This window comes from Hyla sarda, chromosome 4 (assembly GCF_029499605.1).
Source record: "Hyla sarda isolate aHylSar1 chromosome 4, aHylSar1.hap1, whole genome shotgun sequence".
NCBI classification, from domain to species: domain Eukaryota; kingdom Metazoa; phylum Chordata; class Amphibia; order Anura; family Hylidae; genus Hyla; species Hyla sarda.
In genome coordinates this window covers 418,424,539-418,451,790 of record NC_079192.1, presented here as the reverse complement: position 1 = coordinate 418,451,790, position 27,252 = coordinate 418,424,539, and the positions used below count along the sequence as shown (strand labels likewise).

The 27,252-nt window shown below is 46.3% G+C and overlaps 1 protein-coding gene across 1 annotated transcript in view; it reads right to left on the bottom strand.

Moving 5' to 3' along the window:
* The window catches only part of LRP6 (LDL receptor related protein 6), a 91,817-nt gene that overhangs the window by 63,450 nt on the left and 1,115 nt on the right, over positions 1-27,252 (bottom strand). Inside the window, exon 3 of the mRNA XM_056517944.1 lies at positions 5,332-5,725. Within this exon, the coding sequence (XP_056373919.1) occupies positions 5,332-5,725 (394 nt within the window). The remainder of the gene's footprint in view (positions 1-5,331; positions 5,726-27,252) is intronic.

Below are 27,252 nucleotides of genomic sequence, written 5' to 3'. Positions count from 1 at the left end.
TTATAGTAGTTATACTCTTGTATATAGGAGCAGTATTATAGTAGATATATTCTTGTATATAGGGGCAGTATTATAGTAGATATATTCTTGTATATAGGGGGCAGTATTATAGTAGTTATATTCTTGTATATAGGAGCAGTGTTATAGTAGCTATATTCTTGTATATAGGAGCAGTATTATAGTAGATATATTCTTGTATATAGGAGCAGTATTATAGTAGCTATATTCTTGTATATAGGAGCAGTATTATAGTAGATATATTCTTGTATATAGGAGCAGTATTATAGTAGTTATATTCTTGTGTATAGGAGGCAGTATCAGTAGTTATATCCTTGTATATAGGAGCAGTATTATAGTAGTTATATTCTTGTATATAGGAGGCAGTATTATAGTAGTTATATTCTTGTATATAGGAGGCAGTATTATAGTAGTTATATTCTTGTATATAGGGGCAGTATTATAGTAGTTATATTCTTGTATATAGGAGCAGTATTATAGTAGTTATATTCTTGTATATAGGAGGCAGTATTATAGTAGATATATTCTTGTATATAGGAGCAGTATTATAGTAGTTATATTCTTGTATATAGGGGCAGTATTATAGTAGTTATATTCTTGTATATAGGAGCAGTATTATAGTAGTTATATTCTTGTATATAGGAGCAGTATTATAGTAGTTATATTCTTGTATATAGGAGCAGTATTATAGTAGTTATATTCTTGTGTATAGGAGGGAGTATTATAGTAGTTATATTCTTGTATATAGGGGCAGTATTATAGTAGCTATATTCTTGTATATAGGAGCAGTATTATAGTAGTTATATTCTTGTATATAGGAGCAGTATTATAGTAGATATATTCTTGTATATAGGGGCAGTATTATAGTAGATATATTCTTGTATATAGGAGCAGTATTATAGTAGTTATATTCTTGTCTATAGGAGCAGTATTATAGTAGTTATATTCTTGTATATAGGAGCCAGTATTATAGTAGTTATATTCTTGTATATAGGAGCCAGTATTATAGTAGATATATTCTTGTATATAGGAGCAGTATTATAGTAGATATATTCTTGTATATAGGAGCAGTATTATAGTAGTTACATTCTTGTATATAGGAGGCAGTATTATAGTAGTTATATTCTTGTATATAGGAGGCAGTATTATAGTAGATATATTCTTGTATATAGGAGCAGTATTATAGTAGTTATATTCTTGTATATAGGAGCAGTATTATAGTAGTTATATTCTTGTATATAGGAGCAGTATTATAGTAGTTATATTCTTGTATATAGGGGCAGTATTAAAGTAGTTATATTCTTGTATATAGGGGCAGTATTAAAGTAGTTATATTCTTGTATATAGGGGCAGTATTATAGTAGTTATATTCTTGTATATAGGAGCAGTATTATAGTAGTTATATTCTTGTATATAGGAGCATTATAGTAGTTATATTCTTGTATATAGGAGGCAGTATTATAGTAGTTATATTCTTGTATATAGGAGGCAGTATTATAGTAGTTATATTCTTGTATATAGGAGGAAGTATTATAGTAGTTATATTCTTGTATATAGGAGCAGTATTATAGTAGTTATATTCTTGTATATAGGAGGCAGTATTATAGTAGATATATTCTTGTATATAGGAGGCAGTATTATAGTAGATATATTCTTGTATATAGGAGGCAGTATTATAGTAGTTCTATTCTTGTATATAGGAGCAGTATTATAGTAGTTATATTCTTGTATATAGGAGCAGTATTATAGTAGTTATATTCTTGTATATAGGAGCAGTATTATAGTAGTTATATTCTTGTATATAGGAGCAGTATTATAGTAGTTATATTCTTGTATATAGGAGCAGTATTATAGTAGTTCTATTCTTGTATATAGGGGCAGTATTATAGTAGTTATATTCTTGTATATAGGAGCAGTATTATAGTAGTTATATTCTTGTATATAGGAGCAGTATTATAGTAGTTATATTCTTGTATATAGGAGCAGTATTATAGTAGTTATATTCTTGTATATAGGAGCAGTATTATAGTAGTTATATTCTTGTATATAGGAGCAGTATTATAGTAGCTATATTCTTGTACATATAGGGAGCAGTATTATAGTATTAATACCCTTGTATGTAGGAGGCGTTGTCCTTTATAATTCTGTATACACACGCTGCTCACCCTTCCGTGTCTCGCTCTCAGTGATCTGTATACCAGGTGCTGGCAGTCTTTGTTAGCTATAATTATAACATGCTCCATTACAACCACATTTTAGCAGCACTTCACAGCTCGGAGGCTTCCCAGGGTCTGTTGAGGAGATTCTCATTGACTTGCATAGGCTGGAGGGGGAGGGGAGGTTGTGTTGGGGGAGACCACATGTAAGCAGCTGTGAGCGCACACTCACGGATCCTCTCCTTTATAATCAGTAACTTCTGTAATTTGGGACAACCCTGGGATGCAGCATAATTCCCTCCAAACTTCCATAAAGTCAGCAAAAACACAAAACAAAAAGACCCCTAGCATGGTAATTGAGTGGGAGGAGTAGGGATCCATTCCCTGGCCTGGCATCTACGGCGGGGAGCCTCTTTATACAGTTCATTAACTCCCCGCTGAGCTCCCGAGAGAACCGCAGAGATCTGCATAAATGGAGCGACCGCAGGAGGGAACGGCGGGGAGAGCGAGGATCTGCACACGATTATACAGGAATCTACTAATAAACCACGACCGACGCCATATTACCACCTTAGTGCCAGCATCATGCCCAACCTGTGCCGGACCCCCAGCTCTCAACATTCAGCAGTGTCGCAACGTTACAAGCTAAAAAAAGATGTTAAAAAAGCAAAATATAATACAGGAAGGAGAAGACAAAGACTTATATCCCTCATCTTCCCCGGAGGCCGTGGGTGGGGGAGGGAGGGGGCCCGATTAATTTGTCAGCCGCTGATGAGGCTGGGGGGGCTCTGGCATCTGATTGCCGGCTGCTGCTGTGATCACATGGCCCCGCATCAAAGGAAACAATCAGCAATTCAGTGAGTAAATAGAAAGCAGACCTCCGGGATGTGACGCCAAGAACCTCCAGCGATCGTGAAGGCAAAATAAACGCTGCACGAGGTGACACGACCAGGCGAGAATCTGTCCTGTGCCCCCGACAGTCTATACAATCACCTCTCCTATCACATTAATGGGGGGGGGGGGGCCTGAAAGTTCACAGGTTATCAGCTCCAAAAAAAAAAAATCAACATCGGTCGATCCCTACTACAGTCCACCCCCCCCCCTCCCAATATGGCTGATAAAGAATACTATATTATCAGTCATGCAATCATGGGAGGAGAGGTGACTGCATAGTATAGATATATTCACCTGTCCTACAGTCACCTCTCCTCTCCTGACATGGCTGATAACAGAGAACAATAGATATATTCACCTGTCCTACAGTCACCTCTCCTCTCCTGACATGGCTGATAACAGAGAACAATAGATATATTCACCTGTCCTACAGTCACCTCTCCTCTCCTGACATGGCTGATAACAGAGAATAGATATATTCACCTGTCCTACAGTCACCTCTCCTCTCCTGACATGGCTGATAACAGAGAATAGATATATTTCACCTGTCCTACAGTCACCTCTCCTCTCCTGACATGGCTGATAACAGAGAACAATAGATTATATTCACCTGTCCTACAGTCACCTCTCCTCTCCTGACATGGCTGATAACAGAGAACAATAGATTATATTCACCTGTCCTACAGTCACCTCTCCTCTCCTGACATGGCTGATAACAGAGAACAATAGATATATTCACCTGTCCTACAGTCACCTCTCCCCTCCTGACATGGCTGATAACAGAGAACAATACATTATATTCACCTGTCCTACAGTCACCTCTCCTCTCCTGACATGGCTGATAACAGAACAATAGATATATTCACCTGTCCTACAGTCACCTCTCCCCTCCTGATATGGCTGATAACAGAGAACAATAGATTATATTCACCTGTCCTACAGTCACTTCTGATGGCTGATAACTGAGAACAATAGATATTATTCACCTGTCCTACAGTCACCTCTCCCCTCCTGACATGGCTGATAACAGAGAACAATAGATTATATTCACCTGTCCTACAGTCACCTCTCCTCTCCTGACATGGCTGATAACAGAACAATAGATATATTCACCTGTCCTACAGTCACCTCTCCCCTCCTGATATGGCTGATAACAGAGAACAATAGATTATATTCACCTGTCCTACAGTCACTTCTGATGGCTGATAACTGAGAACAATAGATATTATTCACCTGTCCTACAGTCACCTCTCCCCTCCTGACATGGCTGATAACAGAGAACAATAGATTGTATTCACCTGTCCTACAGTCACCTCTCCCCTCCTGACATGGCTGATAACAGAACAATAGATTATATTCACCTGTCCTACAGTCACCTCTCCCCTCCTGACATGGCTGATAACAGAGAACAATAGATTATATTCACCTGTCCTACAGTCACCTCTCCTCTCCTGACATGGCTGATAACAGAGAACAATAGATATATTCACCTGTCTTACAGTCACCTCTCCCCTCCTGACATGGCTGATAACAGAGAACAATAGATATATTCACCTGTCCTACAGTCTCCTCTCCTGACATGGCTGATAACAGAGAACAATAGATTATATTCACCTGTCCTACAGTCACCTCTCCTCTCCTGACATGGCTGATAACAGAGAACAATAGATATATTCACCTGTCCTACAGTCACCTCTCCCCTCCTGACATGGCTGATAACAGAGAACAATAGCTCTACTCACCTGTCCTACAGTCACCTCTCCTGACATGGCTGATAACAGAACAATAGATTGTATTCACCTGTCCTACAGTCACCTCTCCCCTCCTGACATGGCTGATAACAGAGAACAATAGATATATTCACCTGTCCTACAGTTACCTCTCCTCTCCTGACATGACTGATAACAGAGAACAATAGATATATTCACCTGTCCTACAGTCACCTCTCCCCTCCTGACATGGCTGATAACAGAGAACAATAGATATATTCACCTGTCCTACAGTCACCTCTCCTCTCCTGACATGGCTGATAACAGAGAACAATAGATTATATTCACCTGTCCTACAGTCACCTCTCCCCTCCTGACATGGCTGATAACAGAGAACAATAGATATATTCACCTGTCCTACAGTCACCTCTCCCCTCCTGACATGGCTGATAACAGAGAACAATAGATATATTCACCTGTCCTACAGTCACCTCTCCCCTCCTGACAAGGCTGATAACAGTGAAGTTATAGCACCAGCTGACGGTAACACTCACCCTCTGGCGGGATCCAGGGCGATCGCTCGTGGTTGATCCAGCTCCTGCCAGAACAGCACTTTGCGCAGAGTCCCGTCCAGGTTGGACACTTCTATCCTGTTGGTCTCAGAGTCCGTCCAGTACAGTTTCTCTCCTAACCAATCGCAGGCCAATCCGTCCGGCGACACCAGGCCGCCGATCACCACGTCCTGCGAGCTCTCCGTCTTGTTGAAGTTAATCCTTTTAATGGCTTCTTCGCTGACGTCGCTCCAGTAAATATATCCACGGAAAAAGACATAATCCACGGCGGCCGCGTCCTCAAGGCCGGTGACCAGGACGGTGGAGTTCCCCTTCATCCCCGCCGCATCCACCAACCGCAGGTCACGCCGGTTGGCATAAAGCAGTAAGGGAGATGCTGCAAGAAATAGAAAAAAAATATATATATAAGAGAAAGCGTGACAAAGGTCAGCGAGAAGTGCATCAACTGGGGAGGGCAGGGGTTAATAAACTCATGAAGTTACAGTCACAGAGTCACTATAAGGGTACGTTCACACGGGCGGATTACCTGCGGAATTTCCGCACCGTATTTGCGGCAGAAAATCTGCTGCAGATTTTGCTACCATTGACTTCAATGGGTCAGCAGAAAATCCGCAATAGAGACAGATTTGCAGATTTTCCTTCGAACCCATTGAATTTAATGGTAGCAAAATCTGCTGCGACTTTTCCGCAGCAAATACACTGAAGAAATTCTGCAGGTACTCGTGTGAACATACCCTAATACAGTCTTTCCCAACCAGGGTGCCTCCAGCTGTTGCAAAACTACAACTCCCAGCATGCCTGGACAGCCGTTGGCTGTCCAGGCATGCTGGGAGTTGTAGTTTTGCAACAGCTGGAGGCACCCTGGTTGGGAAAGACTGATATAGATAGTTATTACATTGATATGTTGCTCCTTTTTCCATTTGTTTGGATACAGCCCGCAGTTTAAAAGCATGGCGGGTTTTTCTTTCTAGCCATGGCTACACTTAGGGTCATAGATATGTTGTACTGTGACCTACATTTCTATGTTGCTACTTTTATCTGTTCTCTAGATACAGCCTGCGGTGTAAAGCATAGAGGAAGTACCAGCATGGCAATCTGCTGGTACGTAAAGGGGTTATCCATGAAAAAATAACTTTTTTTATATACCCGTATTTTCCGCCGTATAAGACGCACTTTTTATTCCCCAAAACTGGGGGGGAAAAGTCGGTGCGTCTTATACGGCAAATACACGCCTATCGCGGCGGTCCCTGCGGCCATCAACGGCCGGGACCCGCGGCTAATACAGGACATCACCGATCGCGGTGATGCCCTGTATTAACCCTTCAGACGCGGCGATCAAAGTTGACCGCCACGTCTGAAGGGAAAGTGACACTAACCTGGCTGTTCAGCGATTTCACCGCGGCGGTCCCGAACAGCCCGACTGAATAGCCGGGTTAGTGCTTACAGGACACCGGGAGGGACCTTACCTGCCTCCTCGGTATCTTCTCCGTTCAGGGATCCCCTGTATGGCCGGCGCTCTCCTTCCTCTTCATCACGTCGTCGCGTCGGCGTGCGTAACGACGTGATGGCGGCGACGGAGAGCGAGGATACCCGGCCGGCAGCAGAGACGTTCCAGAGCGACGGGGACACGGCGACAGAGATGGAGCGACATCCAGGGCAGTGGTGACGTGTCCAGAGCGGCGGGGACACGCGAGTATTACCTCCTATGCAGATGTTGCAAAACTACAACTCCCAGCATGCCCGGACAGCCAAAATCTTAATTTTTTTAGATTTTGCACCTATAAATTGGGTGCGTCTTATACGCCGGTGCGTCCTATAGGGCGAAAAATAGGGTATATCAATTGGCTCCAGAAAGTTAAAACAGATTTGTAAATTACTTTGATTAAAAAAATGAAATAAAAATCTCAATCCTTTCAGTACTTATGAGCTGCTGTAGTTGAGTTGTTCTTTTCTGTCCAAGTGCTCTCTGATGACACCTGTCTTGGGAACTGTCCAGAGTAGAAGCAAATCCCCATAGCAAACCTCTTCTAACTCTGTGCACAGAGGTGTCAGCAGAGAGCACTGTTGTAAGGCAAAAAAGAACAACTCAACTTCAGCAGCTGATAATTATTGGAAGGATTAAGATTTCTTTAATAGAAGTAATTTACAAATCTGTTTAACATTCTGGAGCCAGTTAATATAAAAAAAATATATATATATAAAAAAGTTTTTCCTTGAATACCCCTTTAAAGTTGCAGGCCGCTTGGGCAATCGGGGATTTGGAAGTGTTCACCTAATTCAGTATTTTCCATCCAGTGTGCCTCCAGCTGTTGCTAAACTACAACTTTCAGCATGCTCAGCCAGCCTTGGGATGTCGGGGCATGCTGGGAGTTGTAGTTTAGCAAAGGCTGGAGACACACTGGTTGGGAAACCCTGATCTAACTGTTACAAAGTAACAAAATTCCATGTTGAGCCTTATTGCTGTTCTGTGGATACAGCCTGCAGTGTAAAGCATGGAGGGCATTCTCTCTCGTTGTCATGGTTACATGGATTTGCCGCACCGTGATCCCATAAAATAATGAAATTTCTTCTTTCACCTGTTCTTTGGATACAGCCTGCAGTGTAAAGCAAGGAGGGAGTAACAGCGTGAACACCTGCTGGTACTTGTAGTTGCGCACTGCGGGGTAAAGGGGGGGGACATTTTCAAATGTACGAAATTCATTATTATATGGGATCACGGTACGACTGATCTGTGACCCTAAATGTAGCTATGACGAGAAAGAACACCCTCCATGCTTTACACTGCAGGCTGTATCCAAAAAACAGGAGTAAGGCTGCATTCACATCTCGTCTTTGCAATGCGGGTCCCGTATCCCGTTTCTGTACAAAAAAACGTATGTCTCCAAACCGGACCGGCGGGGAGGTAATACTCGCGTGTCCCCGCCGCTCCGGACCCGTCACCGCTGCCCTGGATGTCGCTCCATCGCTGTCGCCGTGTCCCCCGTCGCTCTGCTGCCGGCCGGGTATCCTCGCTCTCCGTCCCCGCCATCACGTCATTACGCACGCCGACGCACGTACGCGACGACGAGGAAGGAAAGCGCCGGCCATACAGGGGATCCCTGAACGGAGAAGACACCAAGGAGGCAGGTAAGGTCCCTCCCGGTGTCCTGTAAGCACTAACCCGGCTATTCAGTCGGGCTGTTCGGGACCGCCGCGGTGAAATCGCTGAACAGCCGGGTTAGTGTCCCTTTCCCTTCAGACGCGGCGGTCCGCTTTGATCGCCGAGTCTGAAGGGTTAATACAGGGCATCACCGCGATCGGTGATGTCCTGTATTAGCCGCGGGTCCCGGCCGTTGATGGCCGCAGGGACCGCCGCGATAGGGGTGTATTCGCCGTATAAGACGCACCGACTTTTCCCCCCCAGTTTTGGGGAAGAAAAAGTGCGTCTTATACGGCGAAAAATACGGTAAATAAAAGAAACAGTATTGTGCAAACTGGACGTAACCGTACACACATACGGTTCAATACGGTTACCATAGAACTTCATTTTAAAATAACCGTATACAGGTTGGATAAGGTTTTTGACCGGGACACAAAACCTTAGTAGATTACGGTATGGTGTACAGTTAAAAACCGTATAAACCCGTAAATGATGCAAAAAACTTACACAACCTGATGCTATGGTTGGCATACGGTTTACAATGAAATGTCTATATATACGGTTTGCAATACGGTTCAATGCGTTTTTTTTTTTTTTTTTCAATGAAACCGGATACGGGAACCGTATTGCAAAAACGAGATGTGAATGCAGAGTTGGGCTCAATGCAGAATTTTGTTACTTTGTAACAGTTAGGTGGACACCTTGTAACAGTTAGGTGGACACCTTGTAACAGTTAGGTGGACACCTTGTAACAGTTAGGTGGACACCTTGTAACAGTTAGGTGGACACCTTGTAACAGTTAGGTGGACACCTTGTAACAGTTAGGTGGACACCTTGTAACAGTTAGGTGGACACCTTGTAACAGTTAGGTGGACACCTTGTAACAGTTAGGTGGACACCTTGTAACAGTTAGGTGGACACCTTGTAACAGTTAGGTGGACACCTTGTAACAGTTAGGTGGACACCTTGTAACAGTTAGGTGGACACCTTGTAACAGTTAGGTGGACACCTTGTAACAGTTAGGTGGACACCTTGTAACAGTTAGGTGGACACCTTGTAACAGTTAGGTGGACACCTTGTAACAGTTAGGTGGACACCTTGTAACAGTTAGGTGGACACCTTGTAACAGTTAGGTGGACACCTTGTAACAGTTAGGTGGACACCTTGTAACAGTTAGGTGGACACCTTGTAACAGTTAGGTGGACACCTTGTAACAGTTAGGTGGACACCTTGTAACAGTTAGGTGGACACCTTGTAACAGTTAGGTGGACACCTTGTAACAGTTAGGTGGACACCTTGTAACAGTTAGGTGGACACCTTGTAACAGTTAGGTGGACACCTTGTAACAGTTAGGTGGACACCTTGTAACAGTTAGGTGGACACCTTGTAACAGTTAGGTGGACACCTTGTAACAGTTAGGTGGACACCTTGTAACAGTTAGGTGGACACCTTGTAACAGTTAGGTGGACACCTTGTAACAGTTAGGTGGACACCTTGTAACAGTTAGGTGGACACCTTGTAACAGTTAGGTGGACACCTTGTAACAGTTAGGTGGACACCTTGTAACAGTTAGGTGGACACCTTGTAACAGTTAGGTGGACACCTTGTAACAGTTAGGTGGACACCTTGTAACAGTTAGGTGGACACCTTGTAACAGTTAGGTGGACACCTTGTAACAGTTAGGTGGACACCTTGTAACAGTTAGGTGGACACCTTGTAACAGTTAGGTGGACACCTTGTAACAGTTAGGTGGACACCTTGTAACAGTTAGGTGGACACCTTGTAACAGTTAGGTGGACACCTTGTAACAGTTAGGTGGACACCTTGTAACAGTTAGGTGGACACCTTGTAACAGTTAGGTGGACACCTTGTAACAGTTAGGTGGACACCTTGTAACAGTTAGGTGGACACCTTGTAACAGTTAGGTGGACACCTTGTAACAGTTAGGTGGACACCTTGTAACAGTTAGGTGGACACCTTGTAACAGTTAGGTGGACACCTTGTAACAGTTAGGTGGACACCTTGTAACAGTTAGGTGGACACCTTGTAACAGTTAGGTGGACACCTTGTAACAGTTAGGTGGACACCTTGTAACAGTTAGGTGGACACCTTGTAACAGTTAGGTGGACACCTTGTAACAGTTAGGTGGACACCTTGTAACAGTTAGGTGGACACCTTGTAACAGTTAGGTGGACACCTTGTAACAGTTAGGTGGACACCTTGTAACAGTTAGGTGGACACCTTGTAACAGTTAGGTGGACACCTTGTAACAGTTAGGTGGACACCTTGTAACAGTTAGGTGGACACCTTGTAACAGTTAGGTGGACACCTTGTAACAGTTAGGTGGACACCTTGTAACAGTTAGGTGGACACCTTGTAACAGTTAGGTGGACACCTTGTAACAGTTAGGTGGACACCTTGTAACAGTTAGGTGGACACCTTGTAACAGTTAGGTGGACACCTTGTAACAGTTAGGTGGACACCTTGTAACAGTTAGGTGGACACCTTGTAACAGTTAGGTGGACACCTTGTAACAGTTAGGTGGACACCTTGTAACAGTTAGGTGGACACCTTGTAACAGTTAGGTGGACACCTTGTAACAGTTAGGTGGACACCTTGTAACAGTTAGGTGGACACCTTGTAACAGTTAGGTGGACACCTTGTAACAGTTAGGTGGACACCTTGTAACAGTTAGGTGGACACCTTGTAACAGTTAGGTGGACACCTTGTAACAGTTAGGTGGACACCTTGTAACAGTTAGGTGGACACCTTGTAACAGTTAGGTGGACACTTTGTAACAGTTAGGTGGACACCTTGTAACAGTTAGGTGGACACCTTGTAACAGTTAGGTGGACACTTTGTAACAGTTAGGTGGACACTTTCAGATGAAGCTTACAAATCGCCCTATTACCGAGCAGCCTGCAACTACAAGTACCAGCAAATATCCACACTGGCACCCCCTCCATACTTTACACTGCAGGCCGTATCCAGAGAGGGAAAAAAAAAAAAAAAAGAGTAAAGTTCAACATAGAAATATTAGTAACAAGTATATGAAGATACTTATTGTTACTAACGGATACAAACTATTGTAGCACCGCTCACTTTACAATCCGCCGCTCTACATTATATTTTACTGGCATCTCATTCAGTGGATTTAAAAACTTGTGTATTTACTGTGGAACTAAGATATCTATCTCTTTTCCAGGTTAGATCACCCACAGACGTGTGGCTACTTTTATATGTTTTTTCCTCCTTTTACCATATTTTTAATAGGTTTTATTGCCATAATATCTACTGTATTATATCACTGTTTTATCTTGTGTCCCTGCCGACCCACAAGGACCCTGTGAGTCACGGAATACTAATTTATCATATTTTATTCTATCATTATATCCAATAAAATTGTCTTTATCCAGTATTCATGACCCTGAGCCTTAATTTCTTTACTACTATTTTACAGTTTTAAACACCGTGGGTATAGGTGCCATTTGGGTTGCTCGGGCCATAGGTTACTAGTTTGATAAGAGCCTCTCCTACAATTTTTCTTTCATATATAATATAAATTATTATAAATAAAATTATATATATATATATATATATATATATATATATATATTTTAGGGATGTAAGAAAAGAAAAAAAAAAAAAAAATCGATTCCGATTTTTCACTTGCCGATACTGAATCAATTCAAAATATTTTTGAATCGATTATTTTAGTGATGTGGAATTTGTATCTCCTGACGCCCTAAACAGCATGTCCTGGGCATCAGGAGATACAAGTTCCACATTTTGTCAGGCAGATCTGACGTCTGGGTGTACGGAGCGGGCTCCGACTCGTGCCTGCTCCATACTCTGCTGCCCCCGGCTGTTCTCAGTAGCCGGGGGCCGCCGCTAATAGCCAGCATTCGGCGATCGCTGCGGCTAGCTATTAACCCTTTAGATCGCCGCTGTCAAAGCTGACAGCGGCGTCTTAAGGGATCTGTGAATGCTCCCTGGTGGGCTAGTGGGGAGGATCGCCCCCTCGCAGCGCGATCTCGGGCGGCCGATCCACTGTGGAGGTAGCCGGAGGGCTTACCTCTGCTTCCCTGCTCTCCGTGGCTCTGTCATTGATAGTGCCTGGCTGGACCAGGCTCTATCAATGGATCGCAGATCCAATGGAGTTCAATAGAACTCCATCTGTCTGAGGAATCTGATGATTCCTAAAAGACTAATAAAGTGTATAAAAAAATAAAATAAAAATAAAGTTTTAATAAAAGTGTAAAAGACATTGTTTTTTAGACAGAATCGGGATATATCGCGATTCGAATCGAATCACCAAATTCTTGGCGATTCACACCCCTAAAATATAGAATATAAAAAAATAATATAAATATATATATATATATATATATATATATATATATATATATATATATATATAGATATATAGGAGAGATAGAGATATTTCCATTATAAACTAGGAGACTATTTACTTTTTATACATAAGAAGGAGCCATGGAAACCTCCATTATTTACACTGCAGGCTGTATCCAGAGACCAGGATGAAAAGGCGCAACGTAGAAATATTTTACTATATAAGGTTGCGGTACAACAAATCCATGACCCTTAATGTAGTCATGGACAAAAAATTAAATAAAAACCTCTACTTTACACTAAAGGCTGTATTCCTAAAACAAAAAAAAAAAATATGATCCCATCCTCCTTTCATCCCACTATATAGGTTAGTGTTTCCTAACCAGGGTACCTCCATTTATTGCAAAACTACAACTCCCAGCATGCCCGGACAGCCAAAGGCTGTCCGGGCATTCTGGGAGTTGTAGTTTTGCAACAGCTGGAGGCACCCTGGTTGGGAAACACTGCTCTAAGCGCAAGGATAGGACAATCCTTCTGCCATGGTTTCCCTACAGGTTTCTTCCACTGGGGTTTTTCCCCTCTCCTAAGTGCTGGAAGGCTGTCCAGACATGATGGGAGTTGTAGTTTTGCAACAGCTGGAGGAGCACTGGCTGGAAAACACTGACATAGTGAGTCACCACATTGGCCGGTTATACAATGCCCCAATCCTGTGAGTCGGACACATGCGCCGCAGATTCCGCGCGGATGTCTGGTATAAGGACTTCCAGGTGTAGGGAGCATCAGCTGAGCGCCGGCTGCCGTTCATAAACCATATGGAGCAGACGCAGCCGAGGAATCTCTTTAAAGAGCCATGAAATAGCTGGCATGCAGCCCCCCGCCGCTGTCCCAGGGTGACCCGGCAGCCGCCAGATTGGAAAGTGATCTTTACATGTCAGCAGATGGAGCAGAATTACTGCTAAACGGTGAGAACGCTGGAGCTGTGGTATCAGTGGGATGTGGGAGACACACTGAAAACGCAACGTCTCAAAGCCCCCCCCCCCCCCAAAAAGGTAAATTGAGGCTATAAGGGCCAAGCTGCATAGGCAGCCATATTGTTACCTATGAGGGCTGTATAGGAGTGGCCACAGAAGGAAGAGGGAGGGGGGGGAACTATGACATGGAGCATCTAAGAAACAATGGCAGAAGATAGGAAGGGTTTGGGAAAAATGGTTTAAAGATGACGAGTGTCCAGGGAAAGAGAAGGAGAAGGGGACAGCGAGTGTCCATGGAAGAGGTGAAGATGACGAGGAGAGTACAGGGAAAGAGGAGTAGACTTTGGCAAGGAGCATCTGAGGAACATTGCCAGAAGGGTCTGAGAAAAAGGTTCAGAGGACAACGACAAAGAGTATTCAAAAAAGAAGAGAAGACGACGACAAAGAGTATCGAGGAAAGAAGAGTAGACGACGACTAAGAGTATCGAGGAAAGAAGAGTAGACGACGACTAAGAGTATCGAGGAAAGAAGAGAAGACGACGACGAAGAGTATCGAGGAAAGAAGAGAAGACGACGACGAAGAGTATCGAGGAAAGAAGAGAAGACGAGGACGAAGAATATCCAGGAAAGAAGAGAAGAAGACGACGAAGAGTATCCAGGAAAGAAGAGAAGAAGACGACGAAGAGTATCCAGGAAGGAAGAGAAGAAGACGACGAAGAGTATCCAGGAAGGAAGAGAAGAAGACGACGAAGAGTATCCAGGAAGGAAGAGAAGAAGACGACGAAGAGTATCCAGGAAGGAAGAGAAGAAGACGACGAAGAGTATCGAGGAAGGAAGAGAAGACGAGGACGAAGAATATCCAGGAAAGAAGAGAAGAAGACGACGAAGAGTATCCAGGAAAGAAGAGAAGAAGACGACGAAGAGTATCCAGGAAGGAAGAGAAGAAGACGACGAAGAGTATCCAGGAAGGAAGAGAAGAAGACGACGAAGAGTATCGAGGAAGGAAGAGAAGACGAGGACGAAGAATATCCAGGAAAGAAGAGAAGACGACAATGAGTATCCAGGAAAGAATTGAAGCAAACAACAAGTATCCAGGAAAGAAGAGAAGAGAAGGAGATGACGAGCAGCCAGGAAAGAAGAGAAGACGACGAGTGTCGAGGAGAGAAGCGAAGTAAACAACAATGAGTATCCATGGAAGAAGATAAAAAAAAAACACAACAAGTATCCAGGGAAGAGGAGAAGAAGACAACTCCAGGGAAGAAGACGACGACAAGTATCCAGGGAAGAAGATAAAAAAAAAAAAACACAACAAGTATCCAGGGAATAGGAGAAGAAGACAACTCCAGGGAAGAAGATGACGACAAGTATCCAGGGAAGAAGAGTACGACAAGTATGCATGAAGGAAGACGACTAGTGTCGAGGAAAGAAGAGAAGCAGTAGACAACGAGTATCCAGGGAAGAAGAGATGAAGACAACAATGGCGAGGAGGGAAGAGAAGAAGAAGTAGGCGACGATGAGTATCCAGGGAAGAAAAAGAAGAAGTAGTCAACGAGTATGCAGAAAAGAAGACAACGACGAGTGTCAAAGAAAAAATAAAAAGAGAAGAAGTAGATGATGATGAGTATCCAGGGACAAGGAGAGTCCAAGGAAAGAGGAGGAGAAGACGACAAGTGCCCTGGGAAGAGGAGAAGACAACAACAAGAGTCCAGAGAAGATTAAGACGACAGACGTTTTCCAAAGAGGGTGAAAAGACAACTAGAAGAAGATGGGAGAGGGGGAAAAGAAAATGGAGAAGAGGAGAAGATTATTATGATGAGCATCTGGGCAAAGGGGGAGAAAACTGAGAAGAGTCTGGGGAAGAGGGGGAGAAGATGACGACCAGGAGGATCAAGGGAAAATTAATTCAAGGAGACTCCAGGGAAGAGAAGATGATGACAATGAGGAAAAGATGAAAACGAGAAAAGTTTAGAGAACAGGATAAAATGAAGAGGGCCCAGAGAAGAGGGCAGAAGATGGGAAGTATCGGGAGAAATGGGACAGAAGACAAGGAGTGTCTAGGGAAGAAGATGATGATGATGATGATGAGGGCCATCCAGAAGAGGGATAGCAGACAACTAGAAGGTGCTAGATAAAAGGAAAAGAAAACGACGAGGAACATCCAGGAAAGAAAGCAAGGAGCATCTGGGAAAGAGGAGAAGACATGGAAGAGTGTCCAGGAAAGATGATTATGAAAAAAGTCTTGGGAAGAATAAAGGAAAATGACAAGAAAGAGAGAAGACTATGGGGAGAGTAGGAGAAGATGATGAGCATCCAGGAAAAGAGGGAGAAAAGGACAAGCAGATGCTTAAGAAGTGGGAAAACAAAACCGGAGATGACTATCAAGATGAGCATCCAGAGAAAGGGGACCAAAAGCGTCCAGGGAAGATGATATGGAGCCCCGAGGAAGAGCGGGAGAAGACGACGATGAGCCCCGAGGAAGAGGGGGAGAAGACGACGATGAGCCCCGAGGAAGAGCGGGAGAAGACGACGATGAGCCCCGAGGAAGAGCGGGAGAAGACGACGATGAGCCCCGAGGAAGAGGGGGAGAAGACGACGATGAGCCCCGAGGAAGAGCGGGAGAAGACGACGATGAGCCCCGAGGAAGAGCGGGAGAAGACAACGATGAGCCCCGAGGAAGAGCGGGAGAAGACGACGATGAGCCCCGAGGAAGAGGGGGAGAAGACGACGATGAGCCCCGAGGAAGAGGGGGAGAAGACGACGATGAGCCCCGAGGAAGAGCGGGAGAAGACGACGAGGAGCCCCGAGGAAGAGCGGGAGAAGACGACGAGGAGCCCCGAGGAAGAGCGGGAGAAGACGACGAGGAGCCCCGAGGAAGAGCGGGAGAAGACGACGATGAGCCCCGAGGAAGAGGGGGAGAAGACGACGATGAGCCCCGAGGAAGAGGGGGAGAAGACGACGAGGAGCCCCGAGGAAGAGGGGGAGAAGACGTTGAGGAGCCTCCAGGAAGAGGGGGAGAAGACGTAAAGGAACTTCCAAGGAGAGTGGTAGATGACAAAGGAGTGTCCTGGAAGAGGGTGGAAGACAAGGAGCTTTAGGGGAAACAAAGGTCAAGTAAGGTAACAAGGAGCGTCCGTGGGGAAGCATATGATGAGGAACCAAGATGATGTCCAAAGGAACAGGGGAAAAGACAATGAGCTGTGTCCAGAGGAACAGGGAAGAGATGATGACTATAAGCACCCAGAGAAGAAGGGGAGCATCTGTGCAAAAGGGTCAGAAGATAAGGAGTAACAAGGGAAGAGATGATTATGATCATCCTGGAAAGCGGGGAGAAAATTAGGAGGGGCTGGGGAAAGAGGGGAGATGTTGGGGAACATCGGGGGGGGAGGGGAGTGAGAAAAAGAAAAGGAGCGTACGAAGAAGACGATGTTGATATATTGTTTCTCTGGATGTGACTTAGTAGATGTTGATATCCACAAAAGTCAAAGGAAACCAATGATCTCCGAGATTCCACATGAGCTCTGAGACATCTGAGAAGAGTTTTCCTCCCGCATCAGGCAGGAATGCAGGAACCTTTTGTCAGTGACTTTTAACCCCTCAGCTGCAGAAGACAAAGACAAAAGGAGCCTGGTCATGTGACCTCGGCCGTTTGTTTTGCTTCTCCTGATGCCTCAGATAAGAAGCTTCCTATTGTCCTCCGCTCTTCATCACTCCATACGGAACATTCTTTAACTTTCCACTGGACTTTGGGTTATAATATCTTGATACTTTTGAAGATCTCTGGTGACTGTCAGTGAATGGAAAACATTTTACATATCCTCATGTAATGTATTGTAAGGAGCAATCAGCCTGGAGACCACCACTGCTTAGAATGAAACACTGTAACAAATCCCTCAGCTGTGAGAGGTATTAAGAGGGGTTTTGTGCTATAAACAAGAAGGTTCCCATTCACTGACTGCAAGCAGATAAAACGTAGAGCAGTGGTCTTCAATCTGCGGACCTCCAGAGGTTTCAAAACTACAACTCCCAGCATGCCCGGACAGCCGATGGCTGTCCGGGCATGCTGGGAGTTGTAGTTTTGCAACATCTGGAAGTCCGCAGGTTGAAGACCACTGACGTAGAGGAATAATGAAGTAAACAGCAGCCGGACTGGGGACATGTGGGGGGCTCTGAAGCTGCCATATTGGGTGGGCTCAGCCGTATCTGCACTATACTATAAGTGAGAAGTTCCTCCCTATAAAGAGAAGTAACTTATCTGCACAATGCGGACCCCCTGCTCCCCCCACCAGGATGTATGTAAAAGCCATTAACATGCAAATTGATTTAGGAGGGGGGAGGGGAGGCAGAGCAATGAGTGACCGAAGCAGCCAAAATAAACAATCATGGCGGCCACCAAGACCCTACCCCCTCCCCCCACCCCAAATACTGGACAGAAAGGAGCCGAGAAACACATCCCAGCCTGGGACACACAGCGAGTGACTACAACCCTCAACATGTGTCCAGACACCACAACATCCCCCCAAAAAATAAAAATAACAGTACATACAAACCCCTTTACCAACTCCAGGGGACACCACTATCCCCCAGACCCCCAAAATTACATTATGTACAAAATGACCCCCTGTATTAACACCAGATGACAACATCCCCCAGACCATCCTAAATAACATTACATACATTATGTGCCCTCACACCACAACATCCCCCCAGATATCATCCCTTATAAACCCCTAACACCACAACATCCCCCCAGATATCATCCCTTATAAACCCCTAACACCACAACATCCCCCCAGATATCATCCCATATAAACCCCTAACACCACAACATCCCCCCAGATATCATCCCATATAAACCCCTAACACCACAACATCCCCCCAGATATCATCCCTTATAAACCCCTAACACCACAACATCCCCCCAGATATCATCCCTTATAAACCCCTAACACCACAACATCCCCCCAGATATCATCCCATATAAACCCCTAACACCACAACATCCCCCCAGATATCATCCCTTATAAACCCCTAACACCACAACATCCCCCCCAGATATCATCCCTTATAAACCCCTAACACCACAACATCCCCCCCCAGATATCATCCCATATAAACCCCTAACACCACAACATCCCCCCAGATATCATCCCTTATAAACCCCTAACACCACAACATCCCCCCAGATATCATCCCTTATAAACCCCTAACACCACAACATCCCCCCAGATATCATCCCATATAAACCCCTAACACCACAACATCCCCCCAGATATCATCCCTTATAAACCCCTAACACCACAACATCCCCCCCCAGATATCATCCCATATAAACCCCTAACACCACAACATCCCCCCAGATATCATCCCATATAAACCCCTAACACCACAACATCCCCCCAGATATCATCCCATATAAACCCCTAACACCACAACATCCCCCCAGATATCATCCCATATAAACCCCTAACACCGCAACATCCCCCCAGATATCATCCCATATAAACCCCTAACACCACAACATCCCCCCCAGATATCATCCCATATAAACCCCTAACACCACAACATCCCCCCAGATATCATCCCATATAAACCCCTCACACCACAACATCCCCCCAGATATCATCCCATATAAACCCCTAACACCGCAACATCCCCCCCCAGATATCATCCCATATAAACCCCTAACACCACAACATCCCCCCAGATATCATCCCATATAAACCCCTAACACCACAACATCCCCCCAGATATCATCCCATATAAACCCCTAACACCGCAACATCCCCCCAGATATCATCCCATATAAACCCCTAACACCGCAACATCCCCCCAGATATCATCCCATATAAACCCCTCACACCACAACATCCCCCCAGATATCATCCCATATAAACCCCTCACACCACAACATCCCCCCAGATATCATCCCATATAAACCCCTAACACCACAACATCCCCCCAGATATCATCCCATATAAACCCCTAACACCACAACATCCCCCCAGATATCATCCCATATAAACCCCTAACACCACAACATCCCCCCAGATATCATCCCATATAAACCCCTAACACCACAACATCCCCCCAGATATCATCCCATATAAACCCCTAACAACGCAACATCCACCCAGAAATCATCCCATATAAACCCCTAACACCACAACATCCCCCCAGACCCCCACATAACATCCCATATAAACCCCTAACACCACAACATCCACCCAGAAATCATCCCATATAAACCCCTAACACCACAACATCCCCCCAGACCCCCACATAACATCCCATATAAACCCCTAACACCACAACATCCCCCCAGATATCATCCCATATAAACCCCTAACACCGCAACATCCCCCCAGATAACATCCCATATAAACCCCTAACACCGCACCACAACATCCCCCCAGATAACATCCCATATAAACCCCTAACACCACAACATCCCCCCAGATATCATCCCATATAAACCCCTAACACCACAACATCCCCCCAGATATCATCCCATATAAACCCCTAACACCACAACATCCCCCCAGATATCATCCCATATAAACCCCTAACACCGCAACATCCCCCCAGATAACATCCCATATAAACCCCTAACACCGCAACATCCCCCCAGATAACATCCCATATAAACCCCTAACACCACAACATCCCCCCAGATATCATCCCATATAAACCCCTAACATCACAACATCCCCCCCAGATATCATCCCATATAAACCCCTAACATCACAACATCCCCCCCAGATATCATCCCATATAAACCCTTAACACCGCAACATCCCCCCCAGATATCATCCCATATAAACCCCTAACACCACAACATCCCCCCCAGATATCATCCCATATAAACCCCTAACACCACAACATCCCCCCAGATATCATCCCATATAAACCCCTCACACCACAACATCCCCCCAGATATCATCCCATATAAACCCCTAACATCACAACATCCCCCCCAGATATCATCCCATATAAAGCCCTAACACCACAACATCCCCCCCCAGATATCATCCCATATAAACCCCTAACACCGCAACATCCCCCAGATATCATCCCATATAAACCCCTAACACCACAACATCCCCCCAGATATCATCCCATATAAACCCCTAACACCGCAACATCCCCCCAGATATCATCCCATATAAACCCCTAACACCACAACATCCCCCCAGATATCATCCCATATAAACCCCTAACACCACAACATCCCCCCCCCAGATATCATCCCATATAAACCCCTAACACCACAACATCCCCCCCCAGATATCATCCCATATAAACCCCTAACACCACAACATCCCCCCAGATAACATCCCATATAAACCCCTAACACCACAACATCCCCCCAGATATCATCCCATATAAACCCCTAACACCGCAACATCCCCCCAGATATCATCCCATATAAACCCCTAACACCACAACATCCCCCCAGATATCATCCCATATAAACCCCTAACACCACAACATCCCCCCAGATATCATCCCATATAAACCCCTAACACCACAACATCCCCCCAGATATCATCCCATATAAACCCCTAACACCGCAACATCCCCCCAGATATCATCCCATATAAACCCCTAACACCGCAACATCCCCCCCCAGATATCATCCCATATAAACCCCTAACACCACAACATCCCCCCAGATATCATCCCATATAAACCCCTAACACCGCAACATCCCCCCCAGATAACATCCCATATAAACCCCTAACACCGCAACATCCCCCCAGATATCATCCCATATAAACCCCTAACACCGCAACATCCCCCCAGATATCATCCCATATAAACCCCTAACACCGCAACATCCCCCCAGATATCATCCCATATAAACCCCTAACACCGCAACATCCCCCCAGATAACATCCCATATAAACCCCTAACACCGCAACATCCCCCCAGATATCATCCCATATAAACCCCTGACACCACAACATCCCCCCAGATAACATCCCATATAAACCCCTAACACCGCAACATCCCCCCAGATATCATCCCATATAAACCCCTAACAACACAACATCCCCCCAGATATCATCCCATATAAACCCCTAACACCACAACATCCCCCCAGATATCATCCCATATAAACCCCTAACACCACAACATCCCCCCAGATATCATCCCATATAAACCCCTAACACCACAACATCCCCCCAGATATCATCCCATATAAACCCCTAACACCACAACATCCCCCCAGATATCATCCCATATAAACCCCTAACACCACAACATCCCCCCCAGATAACATCCCATATAAACCCCTCACACCACAACATCCCCCCAGACCCCCACATAACATCCCATATAAACCCCTAACACCACAACATCCCCCCAGATATCATCCCATATAAACCCCTAACACCGCAACATCCCCCCAGACCCCCACATAACATCCCATATAAACCCCTAACACCACAACATCCCCCCAGATATCATCCCATATAAACCCCTAACACCGCAACATCCCCCCAGATATCATCCCATATAAACCCCTAACACCACAACATCCCCCCAGATATCATCCCATATAAACCCCTAACACCACAACATCCCCCCCAGATAACATCCCATATAAACCCCTAACACCACAACATCCCCCCAGATATCATCCCATATAAACCCCTAACACCACAACATCCCCCCAGATATCATCCCATATAAACCCCTAACATCACAACATCCCCCCCAGATATCATCCCATATAAACCCCTAACACCACAACATCCCCCCAGATATCATCCCATATAAACCCCTAACACCACAACATCCCCCCCCAGATATCATCCCATATAAACCCCTAACATCACAACATCCCCCCCAGATATCATCCCATATAAACCCCTAACACCACAACATCCCCCCAGATATCATCCCATATAAACCCCTAACACCGCAACATCCCCCCAGACCCCCCACATATCATCCCATATAAACCCCTAACAACACAACATCCCCCCAGACCCCCACATAACATCCCATATAAACCACTAACACCACAACATCCCCCCCAGATAACATCCCATATAAACCCCTAACACCGCAACATCCCCCCAGACCCCCACATAACATCCCATATAAACCCCTAACACCACAACATCCCCCCAGATATCATCCCATATAAACCCCTAACAACACAACATTCCCCCAGACCCCCACATATCATCCCATATAAACCCCTAACACCGCAACATCCCCCCAGACCCCCCACATATCATCCCATATAAACCCCTAACAACACAACATCCCCCCAGACCCCCACATAACATCCCATATAAACCACTAACACCACAACATCCCCCCCAGATAACATCCCATATAAACCCCTAACACCGCAACATCCCCCCAGACCCCCACATAACATCCCATATAAACCCCTAACACCACAACATCCCCCCAGATAACATCCCATATAAACCCCTAACACCACAACATCCCCCCCAGACCCCCACATAACATCCCAAATGAACCCCTAACACCGCACCACAACATCCCCCCCAAACCCCCACATATCATCCCATATAAACCCCTTAACCCCACAACATCCCCCAGACCCCCACATAACATCCCATATAAACCCCTAACACCACAACATCCCCCCAGATAACATCCCATATAAACCCCTAACACCGCACCATCCCCCCAGATATCATCCCATATAAACCCCTAACACCACAACATCCCCCCAGATATCATCCCATATAAACCCCTAACACCACAACATCCCCCCAGATATCATCCCATATAAACCCCTCACACCACAACATCCCCCCAGATAACATCCCATATAAACCCCTAACACCGCACCATCCCCCCAGATATCATCCCATATAAACCCCTAACACCACAACATCCCCCCAGATATCATCCCATATAAACCCCTCACACCACAACATCCCCCCAGATATCATCCCATATAAACCCCTAACACCACAACATCCCCCCAGATATCATCCCATATAAACCCCTAACACCACAACATCCCCCCAGACCCCCACATAACATCCCATATAAACCCCTAACACCACAACATCCCCCCAGATATCATCCCATATAAACCCCTAACAACACAACATTCCCCCAGACCCCCACATATCATCCCATATAAACCCCTAACACCGCAACATCCCCCCAGACCCCCCACATATCATCCCATATAAACCACTAACACCACAACATCCCCCCCAGATAACATCCCATATAAACCCCTAACAACACAACATCCCCCCAGATAACATCCCATATAAACCCCTAACACCGCAACATCCCCCCAGACCCCCACATAACATCCCATATAAACCCCTAACACCACAACATCCCCCCAGATAACATCCCATATAAACCCCTAACACCACAACATCCCCCCCAGACCCCCACATAACATCCCAAATGAACCCCTAACACCGCACCACAACATCCCCCCCAAACCCCCACATATCATCCCATATAAACCCCTTAACCCCACAACATCCCCCAGACCCCCACATAACATCCCATATAAACCCCTAACACCACAACATCCCCCCAGATAACATCCCATATAAACCCCTAACACCGCACCATCCCCCCAGATATCATCCCATATAAACCCCTAACACCACAACATCCCCCCAGATATCATCCCATATAAACCCCTAACACCACAACATCCCCCCAGATATCATCCCATATAAACCCCTCACACCACAACATCCCCCCAGATAACATCCCATATAAACCCCTAACACCGCACCATCCCCCCAGATATCATCCCATATAAACCCCTAACACCACAACATCCCCCCAGATATCATCCCATATAAACCCCTCACACCACAACATCCCCCCAGATATCATCCCATATAAACCCCTAACACCACAACATCCCCCCAGATATCATCCCATATAAACCCCTAACACCACAACATCCCCCCAGATATCATCCCATATAAACCCCTAACACCACAACATCCCCCCAGATATCATCCCATATAAACCCCTAACACCACAACATCCCCAGACCCCAAAACATTACAAACACGTGAACCCCCAAATAACATCACATAAAAATACATTGCCCCCTCCTAACACCACAAAATCCCCTCAGACCATCCTAAAAACCACATCTACAACATGTTCCCCGACACCACAACATCCCCCCAAATACATCAACCCCTCATCCTCCACAGCCTTCCCAGTTATACCCCCCTCATCCTCCACAGCCTTCCCAGTTATACCCCCCTCATCCTCCACAGCCTTCCCAGTTATACCCCCCTCATCCTCCACAGCCTTCCCAGTTATACCCCCCTCATCCTCCACAGCCTTCCCAGTTATACCCCCCTCATCCTCCACAGCCTTCCCAGTTATACCCCCCTCATCCTCCACAGCCTTCCCAGTTATACCCCCCTCATCCTCCACAGCCTTCCCAGTTATACCCCCCTCATCCTCCACAGCCTTCCCAGTTATACCCCCCTCATCCTCCACAGCCTTCCCAGTTATACCCCCCTCATCCTCCACAGCCTTCCCAGTTATACCCCCCTCATCCTCCACAGCCTTCCCGGTTATACCCCCCCTCATCCTCCACAGCCTTCCCAGTTATACCCCCCCTCATCCTCCACAGCCTTCCCAGTTATACCCCCCTCATCCTCCACAGCCTTCCCAGTTATACCCCCCTCATCCTCCACAGCCTTCCCAGTTATACCCCCCTCATCCTCCACAGCCTTCCCAGTTATACCCCCCTCATCCTCCACAGCCTTCCCAGTTATACCCCCCTCATCCTCCACAGCCTTCCCAGTTATACCCCCCTCATCCTCCACAGCCTTCCCAGTTATACCCCTCATCCTCCACAGCCTTCCCAGTTATACCCCCCTCATCCTCCACAGCCTTCCCAGTTATACCCCCCTCATCCTCCACAGCCTTCCCAGTTATACCCCCCTCATCCTCCACAGCCTTCCCAGTTATACCCCCCTCATCCTTCACAGCCTTCCCAGTTATACCCCCCCTCATCCTCCACAGCCTTCCCAGTTATACCCCCCCCTCATCCTCCACAGCCTTCCCAGTTATACTCCCCCCCCCCTCATCCTCCACAGCCTTCCCGGTTATACCCCCCCTCATCCTCCACAGTCTTCCCGGTTATACCACCCTCATCCTCCACAGTCTTCCCGGTTATAACCCCCTCATCCTCCACAGTCTTCCCAGTTATACCCCCCCCCCTCATCCTCCAGTCTTCCCGGTTATACCACCCTCATCCTCCACAGTCTTCCCGGTTATACCCCCCTCATCCTCCACAGTCTTCCCGGTTATACCCCCCCTCATCCTCCACAGTCTTCCCGGTTATAGCTCCCTCATCCTCCACAGTCTTCCCGGTTATACCCCCCTCATCCTCCACAGTCTTCCCGGTTATACCTCCCTCATCCTCCACAGTCTTCCCGGTTATACCCCCCTCATCCTCCACAGTCTTCCCGGTTATACCCCCCTCATCCTCCACAGTCTTCCCGGCTATACACCCCTCATCAAGCTCCCCAGCTATACCCCACCTTATTTCAGCAGTCTCCCTGGTTATACCCCTCCCCCTCAGTTACCCTGAATATAACTCCTTATACCCCATAATCTCCCCAATTATACCCCTCATCCCAACAATATTCCCTGTTATACCCTCCTCATTCTCTGCAATCTCCCTTGTTATTCCCCACCCCCATCCTCTGCAGTTTCCCCCAGTAAAAAAAAACCCATTATTCCATGCAGTCTACATGGTTATACCCCCTTATCCTTCCCACTCTCCCCGGTTATACCCCTCATCCCCCGAAGTCTCCCTAATTATACCCCCCCTTATCCTCCAGTCTCCCCAGTCATACCCCCCATTATTGCCTGCAATCTCCCTAGTTATACCCCCCCCCCCTCTTATACTCCACAGTCTCCCTGGTTATATCTCCCTGTTCCTCTGGTTATACCCCCTTCCTCCTCCAGTGTCCACCATTATATATCCTCCCCCAGTTCTCATCCCCCGGTTCCTCCCCGGTTCTCTCCCCTCACCCTCCCCTGTTATCCCCCGGTTCTCTCCCCTCACCCTCCCCTGTTATCCCCCGGTTCTCTCCCCTCACCCTCCCCTGTTATCCCCCGGTTCTCTCCCCTCACCCTCCCCTGTTATCCCCCGGTTCTCTCCCCTCACCCTCCCCTGTTATCCCCCGGTTCTCTCCCCTCACCCTCCCGTTATCCCCCGGTTCTCTCCCCTCACCCTCCCCTGTTATCCCCCGGTTCTCTCCCCTGTTATCCCCCGGTTCTCCCCCCTGTTCTCTCCCCTCACCCTCCCGTTATCCCCGGTTCCCTCCCGTTATCCCCCGTTCCCTCCCCTGTTATCTCCGGTTCCCTCCCCTGTTATCCCCGTTATCCCCGGTTCCCTCCCCCGTTATCCCCCGTTCCCTCCCCCGT